Source organism: Elephas maximus, chromosome 3 (assembly GCF_024166365.1).
Source record: "Elephas maximus indicus isolate mEleMax1 chromosome 3, mEleMax1 primary haplotype, whole genome shotgun sequence".
NCBI lineage: Eukaryota > Metazoa > Chordata > Mammalia > Proboscidea > Elephantidae > Elephas > Elephas maximus.
In genome coordinates, this window is record NC_064821.1 from 51,101,746 (window position 1) to 51,115,705 (window position 13,960).

Below are 13,960 nucleotides of genomic sequence, written 5' to 3' on the forward strand. Positions count from 1 at the left end.
TGGGGCAGTTCTAGTCTGTCATATAGGGTCAGTGTGAACTGGAATCGACTGGACGGCATACAACAACAACCACATTCGCAGTGTAATGGCTACAGATTTCACATACTTTTAAATTTAATCTGCATTATTAACATTTTCTTTGTCACTTTAAAAAAAATTGTGCTTTAAGTGAAAGTTTACAAATCAAGTCAGTCTCTCATACAAAAACTTAGACACACCTTGCTATGTATTCCTAGCTGTTCACCCCCTAATGAGACAGCACACTCCTCTTCTCCACCCTGTATTCCCTGTGTCCGTTCAACCAGCTCCTGTTCCCCTCTGCCTTCACATCTCGCCTCCAAACAGGAGTTGCCCACATGGTCTCATGTGTCTACTTGAGCCGAGAAGCTCACTCCTCACCAGTCTCATTTTCTGTCTTACCGTCCAGTCCAATCCCTGTCTGAAGAGTTGGCTTCAGGAATGGTTCCAGTCTTGGGCTAACAAAGGGTCCAGGGACCATGATCTCTGGGGTCCCTCTTGTCTCAGTCAGACCACTAAGTCTGGTCTTTTTTATGAGAATTTGAGGTCTGCATCTCAGTGTTCTCCTGCTCCATCAAGGGTTCTCTGTTGTGTCCCCTGGCAGGGCAGTCATCGGTGGTAGCTGGACACCACCTAGTTCTTCCAGTCTGAAGCTGATGTTGCCTCTGATTTATGTGGCCCTTTCTGTCTTTTGGGCTCTTCTTTACCTTATGTCTTTGGTGTTCTTCATTCTCCTTTGCTCCAGGTGGGTTGAGACCAATTGATGTATCTTAGATGACCGCTTGCTAGTATTTAAGACCCCCACCTTTGTCACTTTTTTGGGGCCCTGGCGGCGCAGTGGTTGAACAGTCAGCTGCTAAACAAAAGGTTGGCATTTTAAGTCCACCAGCTGCTCCTTGGAAACCCTGTGGGGCAGTTCTACTCTGTCCCATAGGGTCACTAGGAGTTGCAATGGGTTTTTTGTTTGTTTGTTTTGGTTGGTCATTTTTTTAAAGTCTAGATAGTCAACAAAATAATTATTAAACATTCATTGATTTGTACGGTGTAAATACTTCTACCATAGCATATTTCAAGCTACCAATGGATGTCACTTAGGGGGGCGGAGATGTGCAGTAGCCCACCATTATTCTGTATTTCCATCGTGTAGCTACGATAGATGTAAATAGCCTGAGGAACATAAACGGTAAAATGTAGTAAAATAAGCAGGAAGTGACAAGTTGTATTTGTTACCTTTGTTTTTAAGAATTTATTTAATTGTAAGTTTGTATAATTTAATTTTTAATAATGGTTCTGCTTAATGACCCCATCACAGAATTTCTGGAAATTTAACAATTAGCTCTCTCCAGCCAGAAGGAACCACAGATAGGGACCACAAGCTCCCAAAAGGCGGGGCAATGAAGACAGAACTAGACGCTTGGTGGGAGAAGGGAGGAGGGCAATTATTTTCATGAAGAAATAAATACACTAGAAAATGAAGATATAAAAAAAGGCAGGCAGAGCAGCATATGGTATGTCAATTGCACAATAAAAAGAAGGAATTATTGCTGTTGCGATCACAGTACGGTATTACTAAACCAACCCCGTTGCGGTCAAGTCGATTCTGATTCATAGTGACCCACGCATAGGATTTCCAAGGCTGTAAGTCTCTAGGGGTAAACCCTGGTGGCGTTAGTGGTTAAGTGCTATGGCTGCTAACCAAGAGGTCGGCAGTTCGAGTGCACCAGGCGCTCCTTGGAAACTTTATCGGGCAATTCTATTCTGTCCTATAGGGTCGCTATGAGTCGGAATTGACTCGACAGCAGCGGGTTTGGTTTTTGGTTTTTAAGTCTTTAGGGAAGCTGTCACATCTTCTGTGGACCTGCTGGTGGGTTTGAACCGCCGACCTTTCAGTTAGCAGCCGAGCGCTTAACCACCGCGCCACCAGAGCTCCTACCTGATTATTACTAGAGCCCTTAAGTTCTTAGACTATCACTTTCCATTCCAGGGCTTCAATTCTCCCATTTTTTAAAAAATGGGGCTAATTATACTTTTCTTATCACCTTCAATTTGCTCCCTGATTTTTGTCCATTTTGTTCACTGCTGCGTCCCCAGCGTCTAGATCAGCGTCTGCACACAGCAGGCGCACAATAAACTCTTGTTGAATGAATAAATGAATGAATGCTATTTCAGTGAACGAAAACCAAAAAACCAAACCCGTTGCCGTCGAGTCGATTTCGACTCATAGCGCTAAACTGAAAGGTCACATGATGCTGAGTGAGGCTGTTTCCAGCTAGCTGGGTACCAGCGGCCGGGCGCGGTCCCCTCGGCCTGGGCGTGGCTGGACCTCGGGGTTGTCTCCCGGCCCCGCCCCCGGGCCTGCCCAACCCGGCCCGGCTCGCGCCGCCGGCCTCTGTTTCCCAGCGGGCCTCCCGGACGGGCGCACAAGATGGCGGCCGCGGGAAGGCGGCCGCGGCTCGGCCTGGGATTCTGACGTGGGACTGGAGACGAGAGCTAGGTCTTCCCCAGGTGACAGGTGATCGGGGCAGTGCCGCCGGGCCTCGTGGGGTGCAAGGCCCGCTCGTTGCTGTCCCCGGACCCCCCCGCCTACCCAGCCCCTGCCCCGGGGCGGAACGGAAGGAAGGTCAAGCCCGGACGCCCCACCCCGTCCCTCCTCGCCCCGGGGCGGTCGCTGGGGTCGTGGGTGGCTCCCTTTAGAGCCAACTTCAGCCACGTGCAGCCTCCATGGCGGCCACGCAGGTACCGGGGGAGAAGATTAGCATCCATACGGGAGAAACGGCCAAGGCGGGGGACAGAGACCCGTTCGGTAACGACTGCCCCGGGCAGGACAGGCCCCCCCAGCGCTCCTGGAGGCAGAAGTGCGCCTCCTACGTGTTGGCCCTGCGGCCCTGGAGCTTCAGTGCCTCACTCACCCCAGTGGCCCTGGGCAGTGCCCTGGCCTACAGATCCCAGGGTGACCTGGATCCCAGGCTACTGGTGGGTTGTGCCGTGGCTGTCCTGGCTGTGCACGGGGCTGGCAATTTGGTCAACACTTACTATGACTTTTCCAAGGGCATTGACCACAAAAAGAGTGATGATAGGACTCTGGTGGACCGAATCTTAGAGCCCCAGGATGTTGTCCGGTTTGGAGTCTTCCTTTACACCTTGGGCTGTGTCTGTGCAGCTTGCCTCTACTACCTGTCTCCTCTGAAGTTGGAACACTTAGCTCTCATCTACTTTGGAGGCCTGTCTGGCTCTTTTCTCTACACAGGAGGTAAGAATTGGCCTGCCTTTGGTGCTGCAGGTGTACTGGAAACTGCTACTTTGCAGAGGAGTTAGGGTTAGGGTAGGGGATGTCAAAGTTTTTTCTGAACTAGGTCACTTTAAGTGAAATCCATGAATATGGGTCATGTGGATTTTTTTTAAAAAACAACACTGAATCCCAGCATCCATTAGCTAAGATCCCAGCTTGGCATATAGAGTTGGGAATGCTGAAATACAGGGATGTGCGTGCCCGCTGTGGCACAGAATTTTTTTTTTTTTTTTTTGTATCTCTTTTCCTTTTGTTGGTCATACTTTCAAAATGCAATTTTAGTGGAATTAAACTTGAAGAGCTAAAAATTATACAGCCAATTATTTTCAACTAGTTAGCGTGACTTTTGGCAACAGGTCAATTAAGATAGTGATAGGTCAGTGGGTAAACCCTATTTATTCATCACCTCTTGTGTGCCAGGCACAGTTCTAGGTGAACATAGCAAAGATTCCTGCCCTGTGGCACTTATTAAATGTTATAGTGAGGGGAGACAGAAAATAAAAATAAATTACAGTTAGAGTGATCAACGTCTTGGTTTTGCCCAGGACTGAGGAAGGTCCCAGGACCTGGAACATTCAGTGCTAAAACCAGGAAAACTGTTGCCTTGGAGTTGATTCTGACTCAGCAACCCTGCAGGACAGGGTAGAACTGCCCTACAGAGTTTCCAAGGCTGTAATCTTTAAGGAAGCAGACTACCAAATCTTCTCCTGAAGAGCTGCTGGTGGAGTTGAAACATCACCCTTTTGGTTAGCAGCAGAGCGCTTAACCACTGTACCACCAGGGCTCCTTAAAACCAGGAAAGTTCTGGGTAAAATGGTATGAATTGGCCATACTGATTATAGTATAAGCGAAGCTGATAGGTGCTAAGGGAAGAAAAAAAAAAAGCAGAGCAAGGGAGGATGTAGATTATTACATTAATTAGTCTGATCAGGATAGGCCTTATTGAAAAGGCAACATTTGAGCAAAGATTGAAGGAGGTAAGGCCAAGCAGGTATCTGGGGGTAAGACCATTCCAGGCAGAAGGAATAGCTAGTACAAAGGCCATTAGGGCAGGAGCATTCTTGGAGAGTTTGAGGAACATCAAGGAGTCTAGTCTGGCTAGAGGGTGAATGAGGGAGAGAAGTGTACTGTATTTGGGGAGGATGGGGAGGCCTTGTAAGCCATTGGTCTTTACTCTGAAATGGGGGAGCCATTGCAAGGTTTTGAGCAAAGAAGTGGCATCATCTGACTTAGTGTTTTAGAAGAATCACTTTGGCTGAGGTATTGGGAATGGATAAAGGGGGTTGGGACAAGGATAGAAGTGAGAGGATCAAACAGGAGGTTATTGAGTAATCCAGGCAAGAGATGTTTGGTGGTTTAAGTCAGGGTTGTAGCATTGGAGGAGGTAAGATGTATCAGGTAGACAGGGTTTGTTGATAGATTAGATGTGAGGTAGGAGAAAAACAGGAATTAAGTAAAACTCAAAGGCTTTAGCCTGAGCAGTAAAAAGAATGGAGTTGATGCCATTAACTGAAATGGGAAAAGACGAGGATAGAATAGGTTTTTTGGGGGGAAACCAGAGAATTGACTTTGGACATCTTAATGTGTATTAGATCTCCAAGTGAAAATGTCATATGGGCAGTTGGAGATAGGAGTTGAGTTCAGGGTCGAGGTCTGGGCTGGAGGTATAGATATTTGGAAGTCATTGGCAGAGATAAAGTTGTATGACTGGGTGAGATCACCAGAGTAGGTGGTGTTGATAAAGAAGAGAGGAGGACCAGGACTGAGCCCTGGAACACGCCATTAAGAGGGAGGGGAGAAGGAAGAAACAGGTAAAGGGAACTGTAAAGGCACATCAAAGGAGAAGGAAGCACACCAAACAACTGTGGCGTTTTGGCAGCAAATTGTAAATTTAGTGCAATTGTAAAAAAGTTCAATGAAGAGAATCAGTGCTGTAAAGTGGTGATGGTGATGGAGAGAAGAGACCATCCTGTGAAAGTGACATTTAAACTAAGACTTGAAGGATACGGAACCAGCCATAGGGCACAGTTAGGGGGCGACTGGGGTGCCAGGTCTTTCAGGGCTGAAGGAACAGCAAGTGCACATGCTCGAGTGGGAGAGAGCTCAGTTTCTTCTAGGATCTACCAACAAGCCAAAACGGAGATTGGTGAGAGTGAGATGACGTGTAGTTGGAGAGGTAGGCAGGGGTTACATCATGCTGGTCTTTTTGTTTAAATAAACTTTGCTTCAGACTTTATTTTATTATATATGTGTGTGTGTATATATATACATATATAAATTTTTTTATTGTACCTTAGATGAAGGTTTGCAGAACAAACTAGTTCTCATTAAACAGTATACGTATTGTTTTATGACGTTGTTTAACAGCCCCACGACATGTCAGCACTCTCCCTTCTCAACCTTGGGTTCCCTATTACCACCTTTCTTGTCCTCTCCTGCCTTCTAGTTCATGCCCCTGGGCTGGTGTGCCCCTTTAGTCTCGTTTTGTTTTATCGGCCTGTCTAATCTTTGGCTGAAGGGTGAACCTCAGGAGTGACTTTATTGCTGAGCTGAAAGTGTCCGGGGGCCATACTCTCAGGGTTTCTCCAGTCTCTGTCAGGCCAGCAAGTCTGGTCTTTCTTTTTGAGTTAGAACTTTGTTCTACATTTTTCTCCAGCTCTGTCTGGGACCCTCTATTGTAATCCCTGTCAGAGCAGTCAGTGGCAGTAGCCAGGCATCATCTAGTTGTACTGGACTCAGTCTGGTGGAGGCCATGGTAGATGTGGTCCATTAGTCCTTTGGACTAATCTTTCTCCTGTATCTGTAGTTTTCTTCATTCTCCCTTGCTCCCAAAGGGGTGAGACCAATGGAGCATCCTAGATGGCCGCTCACAGGCTTTTAAGACCCCAGACAATACTCACCGAAGTAGAATGTAGAACATTGTGTTTATGAACTGTGTTAACTGAGGTAGAACATCATGCTGGCCTTGTAGGGTCTCTGTCCCTTCTGCTCGTTCTTCCTCCCTTAATTTTTATTGAGGTATAATTGACATACAGTGAAATGCACAGATGTTAAGCATTACAACTGATGAGTTTTAAGAAATTTATTTTATATATTTTTAAATTAATATTTTATTGTGTTTAAGGTAAAAGTTTACACAACAAATTAGATTTCCATTTAAGAACTTCAAAACAAATTATTCAGTGATATTGGTTATATCTTCACAGTGTGTCATTATTCTCATTCATCCTGTTCTGGCTGTACCATTTCCAGTACTCTAGTCTTCCTGTCCCCTTACCTTCTCATCTTCGCTCTGGAGTAGTTTTTGACCATTTTGTCTCCCATAGATAATTTTTTCTTAAAGAAGCATGTTACCTATAGGTAATATTCTTTATGAGACAGTGTATTATTTAGCTAAAAGTAGCCTCAAGAGATAATTTCAGTTTAAGGTTTCAAGTGTATCTCAGAGCCCTAGTCTTGGGGAGTCCTCTAGTCTCAACAAGTCCAGGAAGTCTGGACTTCTTAAGAATTTGAGCTCTGTTCCACATTTCTCACCCATTTTGTAAGAATCCATTTATTGTGGCCCTGATCAGAAGAGTTGGTAGTGGTAGCCAGGCACCATCTAGTTCTTCTGGCCTCAGGGTAGATTAGGAGTTGATGAGTTTTGACAGGTGCACATATCTGTGTAACACATGCTCCTGTCATGACAGAACATTTCCATTACCCTGGAAAGCTTCCTTCCCAGTCATCCCCCACTCCTCCCAACCTTATCCAGAGGCTACCACTGTTCTGATTTCTTTCACAGAGATCAGTTTTGCCTGGTTTAGGGCTTCATATAAAAGGAATCATTCGATATGAACTCCTGCATCTGGCTTCTTTCACTCAGTGTGTTTTTGGGATTTATCATGTTGTTGTGTATCAGTAGTTCCTTTTTATTGCTGAATCTTTTCACATTGCACGAGTATACCACAGTTTATTTATCCATTCTTCTGTTCATGGACATTTGGATTGTTTTCAAATTTTGGCTAAAGCTACCGTGAACGTTTATGTTCAAGTCATTTTGTGGATATATGTTTTCGTTTCTCTTGGGTAAATGCCTAGGAATGGAATTGCTGGGTCATAGGGCAGGTGATGTTTAACTTTATGAGAAATTGCAAGCTGTTTCTAAAGTGGTTGTACTATTTTATATTCCCACCAACAATGTATGAGAGTTCCAGTTGCCCCACATCCTTTCCAACGTTTTATGTTTTAACAGTTAATTCTGGCTGTTTTGTGGAGAACTGGCCTATACTTCACTCTTCTGCTTTATTTGAAAAATGGTATTGGGAGGGATGGAATGCCTAAAAGGAACCTCCCAGGTGGGCCACATCTTTGAGTCAGGTGGAGCACATCTAGCCTCGGGCCATGTGGCGGGCACTTAAAAAACAGGGCTTTCTCCCCAAGGGCTCTATCATTTTCTTTGTGTCAGAAGAAGGTTCCCAGATCTTTCTCATCCTTAGAGTGGGTTTGTGGCTGTTTTTTGTGCAGGGCTGTATTTAAGGTAGGGGCTTATCCTTGTAGACAAAACTTTGTTCATGGCATTTTTTTGACAAGTGATTCAAAGAAGTGTTCCTGAGAATCCAGCCAAAGGTCAAGGCTGTAGAGCTGTTGAGTTTTTGTTCCATATCCCGAGCCCTGAAGTCTGCTTGGGGAGCTGAGAAAATAAGCCAAAGAAGAGCGGGTGGCTGGTGGAGCCACTTACCAGGTCCATGCTTGGAGCATTCCTGCTCAGCACCTTCTTTGGGCAGGGGTAGCCCCTGAAGTGTGTGCAATACTACAACAGACATCAATTTACTGATTAGAACTGGAGTTGGCGTTCTGCCTGAGGGGACTTACTCCTTAGGAGCATGTCCTCGGTCAACCAAATTATTAACCAGAAGACTGCGTGGGGAGTGCTGAATTAGCCTGCCTGTGGGGGAAAGTGTCAGGAGCCATGTCTGTGGTGCCTTTCCCTGGGGATGCTTCGTTCTAAAGAACCAAGGGGGCCATTTAACGCCAAAGAACCCTAACTACTAGTGTGAAGAGTAAATAAACTTTTTGGGTGACTCTTTTTGGCTCTCGTATTTTTAGAGCCTCTGCGGACCATTGCCTTTTTCATTCCAGACCAGTCAAAATGCAGTAGATTACACAATAAAACCAGTTGCCATCAAGTCTACTCTGACTCATGGTGTCCCCATGAGTGTCAGAGTAGAACCGTGTTCCATAGGGTTTTTAGAGGCTTGAGGTAGATTGCCAGGCCTTTCTTCCAAGGCACCTCTGGGTAAACTCGAACCTCTAACCTTTTGGTTAACAGCTGAGCGCATTGACTTTTTGCATCACCCAGAGACTTAGATTACACAGTAGTTTTCTTTCTGATCCAGAGGCCACACCTTGGTAGCTTGGTTAGATTTGGAGTTTCCCAACCATATAGCAAGTATTGGTAGGCCATCTCCTTCAGTGGGCTCCTCTTACCCACTCTGTGCTGCTCGGAGTGGGGGATTGTTCCTGACCTCCGTTCCAAATTCCAAGTGCTTATTGCTATAGCTCTGTGTTCAGTTCAGTCTTTGTGCCAAGTTTTGGGGACAACACAAGCTTGCCCTCCTCCCCCGTGGAACTTAAACAGCTTAGTAGGAAGGACAAAGATTGATTGATTAAAAGTTTGGTGATTTTTATGAAAGTGGAGGTCAGGGTGCTGTGGGAATGTATTGCGTGGAAACCAAACATGGTTTAGGGGGTCAGGAAAAGCTGCCTTGAGGAATGGCCTTTAAAGTCTTGAAGGGTGTGTAGGGGTTAGCCAGGCAAAGGGTTGGAGGATGTCTGAAGGTCCAAAGAAGTGTGAGGGGAGTAGAGAGGGGAGCTTAAGGAGGGACTGGAGAGAGAGGCAAGACCAGTGCTGGAGATGAACCTGGTTAAAGATTTGGAACTTTCACACTTTTCATTAGCTGAGCTAGTTGTTGTTGTTGTTAGGTGTTGCCAGTTGATTTTTAACTCATAGCAGCCCTTGTGACAGAGTAGAACTGCTCCAAAGGGTTTTCTCTGCTGTAATCTTTATGGAAGCAGTTTGCCAGGCCTTTCTCCTGTGGAGCTGCTGGGTGAACTTGAACTGCCAACCTTTAGGTTAGCAGCTGTTCACAAACCTCTTGCACAATGCAGACTCCAGATTTGGGTCTTTTAGCCCAAGGCTAGTTGTTTCTAAAGGTTTAAGGCGTGTGTGTGTGTGTTGGGGGGGTGGGGAATGACATGGTCAGATTAGTGTTTTTAAGAGATCATTCTGGCTACAGTGCAGAGATTAGATTAGAGATGGAGGCAAGGGGAGTGTCTTAGTTACCTAAAGTTGTCTTAACAACAACAAAAAAAATGCCACAAGGGGGTGGCTTTAAAGAGCAGAAATTAATTTTCTTATAGTTCTGGAGGCTAAAAGTCTAAATCAGGACCTCATCCACGTTGATTCCTTCTATGGGCCTCTCTCCTAGTTTCTTGTATCTTCCAGCAATCCTTGGTATTCCTTTGTTTGTGGATGGGCCCTCATGTGACATCTGTCTTCCTCCTTTGTATGTGTCTCTGGGTCTATTCTGTTCTTTTTATAACTCAGAAATGATTAGGTTTTAGGACCCACACTGCTCTGATAGGACCTTACTAACTTAACAAAAGAAAAATATCTATTTCCAAACAGGATCATACTTACAGATATAGGGGTTAGGGCTTCAACACATATCTTGGGGGAACACAATTCAATCCACAACAGGGAGCATCATAAGAATGGTAGCTGGATGACCGATTGGGAGGGTGTTGCAGTGGTCCGGGCATAAGATGACCATGACTTGGATTTGAGGGGGAGTGAGGTGGAATGGGTGTGTAACTGGGGATGGAGAGAATTGGGCCAGTGGAAAGATGTCCTCAAGTGGATGAAACAGGACTTGAAGTAGATTAGCAGTATAGGAGGAGCAATCAGGGATGATTTCAAGTTTCAACTTCATAGGAACCAGAGAGGGGAAGCAGCATCATAACTGTGCTTCCTTACTGTTTTACTCATTATGTGGGTGAACGTTTCTTTATGTGGAGCTGGGGGACCCTGAAATTTCACTGTGATTCACTTAGGGTTTTCAAAACAGAAGATGCCTCCAGAGGTTGTAGAGTTAAGGAGGCAGAAAGGCAAGGGTTTGGGATAGATACTCTGTGAGTGTCTGATCTAGTGGGGTTACAGACACAAGTGATGTCTTGTAAGGGCTGGTGAGAGGTGAAAGAAACCAAAGAACTGGATCATAAGAGCTTGTATGGCCTTCACTGGCTCTCCCATTGAACTGTGTGGGTAGTGGACGCCGAGTGCTCTTTGTTGCAGGACTTCATTGGGGGATATTAGGAAGGAAAACTTGGAAGATGGGCTATGAACCTAACTGGGTGCTATAAGATTTGTCTTCTCTCTGTACCTCTGGGTCACGTTGAAGGAGAAACCAGGGTTTGCTGTGGTAGGCAAGGGAGCTCAGTCACAGTCCAAGAAGTCACCGTTTCTGGCCAGAAGTGACTGGCCTCGTGACTGATAGACAGTCCCTGAATCTCCAGCACTGGATCTCACACCAGCTCTCTGGTTTTTCTGGCCGTAGGAATTGGCTTCAAGTACGTGGCTCTGGGAGACCTCGTCATCCTCATCACTTTTGGTCCACTGGCTGTGATGTTCGCCTACGCCGTCCAAGTGGGGTCCCTAGCGGTCTTCCCCCTGGTCTACGCCATCCCCCTTGCCCTTAGCACTGAGGCCATCCTCCATTCGAACAACACCAGGGACATGGAGTCCGACCAGGAGGCTGGCATCGTCACGCTGGCCATCCTCATCGGCCCCACCCTCTCCTACGTGCTCTACACCACGCTGCTCTTCCTGCCCTACCTCATCTTCAGCATTTTGGCCACACGCTGCAGCATCAGCCTAGCTCTCCCCTTGCTCACCATTCCCATGGCCTTTTCCCTTGAGAGACAGTTCCGAAGCCAGGCCTTCAACAAACTGCCTCAGAGGACTGCCAAGCTCAACCTCCTGCTGGGACTTTTCTATGTCTTTGGCATCATCCTGGCACCAGTGGGCAGCCTGCCCAGACTTTAAGAGGACCAGTTACTCCTCCCACAGTGTGTCTCCCTTTCCTGAAATGTATCGAAGTCAGAATACCCCAGAAGGGAATGTGATTTGGCAGTGAGGTTCCAAGGAATGGATTGTGGGTTGTGAACTCCTGCTTTTTATTTTTTATTATTATCTTCTTAAAGATGCCTGCTGAGTTTTTCCATTTTATGGGGAATCCTGAAACCACTCCGGTGTCTGAAGAAGGTGAATTGGATATACAGTCTGTCTTTTATTTATAATTTCCACTAGAGGGTGTTGTCAGGTCACTTTAAATTAGACTGAGTTTCCCCTCATTCTGTTTAGAATGTCCCAAGACTTTGTGAAGGAGCTGCCGGCTTGGCCTCCTGTCCTGAAAGCCGTAGTATAATCAGGCAAAGTGTCCTATTGTTAACTTGGTCTTGACTGGTGTAATGACTGTTGTCAGGCCCCATTAGTATAGGGAGCACCTGTCTCTTACTCTCAGCCATTGGGTCCTGAAATACGCTGCTTGAGTGAGAGAGTCCCTCATTAACAGCCTAGTGTGGCTCCCAGCTTTATGCCGCAGTTATGATTCGGAAGCTTTTGCGCTTCATCTCTTCTCTTACTCATTGCCACAGTTGAAGGAAAGTGTCAGATCACCCTGCAGCAAGACAATTAAGCCAGGGACTGGGAGGAAGAAAAAAAACTGCACCCTGGTGGCAGCTGAGAAAATCACTCTGCTTTTGGATAGAAATTGGTAGGATGGCTATTTTCCTTTTGTGGAATCTATAAGAACAACAGGAAGGAATCCCAGCCCTTTCAATAACTCTTAGGAACTCTGAAGTTGTAGCAGCACTGCTATCCTAGTGGGCTAATTTAAAGCCCATAGGGCTTTTTTTTCTTCTGGATCACCTCTCTTGATGCCCCCCTGTGCCTACCCTCCATTTCTGTTGGGTCCCCATTTTTGTGTCCCCCTTGGGGCAAGGGGTAGTGTATGGAACCAGACTACTTGAGCAGCAGCTCAGCAGCTGAATCAGGGGCAGCTGCCACTTTTCACAGAGCCAGAGGATAAGCAGACCAGGGACATCAGCGCTCCTGATGAACGCATTAGCCAGTGGAGTCCTGGGCCCTGTTCAGCCAGAATGACAGGCCTGGCCAGTGAAGGAACTTTGTTTTCATCCTTGAAGACAGGTGTGCAGTATTGACCCTGCCACTCCAGAGGCTTCAGTTGCCTGGTGCAGAGATAGTCGAGGGCTTCAGTGAGGTCACACCAAGAATGGGGAATTCCAACATTGATCGAAGCTGCTTTTAGTTTCATTGCCTGTGAAATATAATTTCTGGGCTAGAATTGCCCAGTGGCATTTGGTCCAAGACTGAAGTAGATTGAGATCATCATTATATATTTCTGTTGAGATTATAGCTGTTGCAATAGGTATTTCAAGGTCTTGACCTGCAGAAAATGACATAAGAACTACTTTTTAATCATTAAGCTCAAGCTACTTATGATTTGGCTACTTGAATTAGAATTTGGTCAGCTTACTTAGAAAAAGCATATTTGGAAATTACAAGTTTCTCTGAAGTTAAAGGTGGTCTGTCTAGCAGAGATCCAGAGTCCTTTAATAGTTACCAGAGCCCAGGAACAAGGGAAAGGAAAATGGTTCTTTCTCCTGCCTTGCTTCCCAGCACCGTTTTTGTTCTATGCCATGCTTGTGGCATCTTGGTGCTCACAAGGGCCCTGCCTTCAAAGACAAGCTCTCCTCAGAGCAGGCTGTTCTCACATCGGTCTCACACATGAGGCTGTGGGACCAAGAGCCCCCTGAGTCCACAGGACAGACCTGCGTTTGTAGCTGCTCTCATCAGGGTCATCAGTTGGCCACACACTGTGTTCTAGTGCAGATTTTAATGCATATTTTTGTATATACATGTTCCCCGAAGGCCAGATTTGGTGCCAGGTTTTATATGCAGGTCACCACAATTTGTATTACATCCCCTGACTCAACGAAGGTTTTCTTTAGACTTGTTAATAAAAATATATATATATATGTATTCAGCAATGGTCTGGCTTTTTGTTTTTATTTTCCTCCTACTTCTGTTGTCTTACAGTGAACTCTAACTCAAAAATCTCAGGGAGACCAGGGCAGGGACATTGGGACATGAGGGAGGTGGTGTGTGCAGGGGTGCACCTGATCTTTGGTGATGAATTTGGCTACAGTCTGACGTAAGTCTTCTGCACCAGATTTGAGAGCCTTAAAACAGGCAAGGCAGTAGGGGCCACTTAGAGCTCATATGGATTTGCCAAGAGCCAATCAGGCCAGATCGACTATTGACTTCGCCTCCTTCTGTCCTTTCGTTTTTCCTTTCCTTAATGGGGTCACTGGGCTGATGGATCAAGACCATGTAGTGGATTGAGTATATTTGGGTTTCCAGCGAGGCATTTGGCAATACATCCTATGAAACAAGGCAGAGACATGTGGATGAGTAACTGTCTAGTCTAATGAGTTTTTAAGGGAGGGAACAAGCCACAGGAGGGAGCGGCTGCTCTGTGGTGCCTGTGTCAATGGGGAAGGAAGCCTTAAATAGCACGTGTGAGCCCT

At 46.0% G+C, this 13,960-nt stretch overlaps 1 protein-coding gene across 1 annotated transcript; it reads left to right on the forward strand.

Annotated features, from left to right (window-relative positions):
• Positions 1–2,394: 2,394 nt before the first annotated feature.
• Positions 2,395–13,424, forward strand: UBIAD1 (UbiA prenyltransferase domain containing 1). The gene is made up of 2 exons (XM_049877919.1): positions 2,395–3,268; positions 10,906–13,424. The coding sequence occupies exons 1-2, from the start codon at positions 2,740–2,742 to the stop codon at positions 11,391–11,393; spliced, it is 1,017 nt and encodes a 338-aa protein (XP_049733876.1). The 5' UTR covers positions 2,395–2,739; the 3' UTR covers positions 11,394–13,424.
• Positions 13,425–13,960: the final 536 nt, after the last annotated feature.

Excerpts from the sequence above, each read along its gene's own strand:
- UBIAD1 (XM_049877919.1), top strand. The coding sequence starts at position 2,740 with ATGGCGGCCACGCAGGTACCGGGGGAGAAGATTAGCATCCATACGGGA. Across the intron at positions 3,269-10,905 it reads CTCTTTTCTCTACACAGGAG|GAATTGGCTTCAAGTACGTG; the intron begins GTAAGAATTGGC and ends TTCTGGCCGTAG.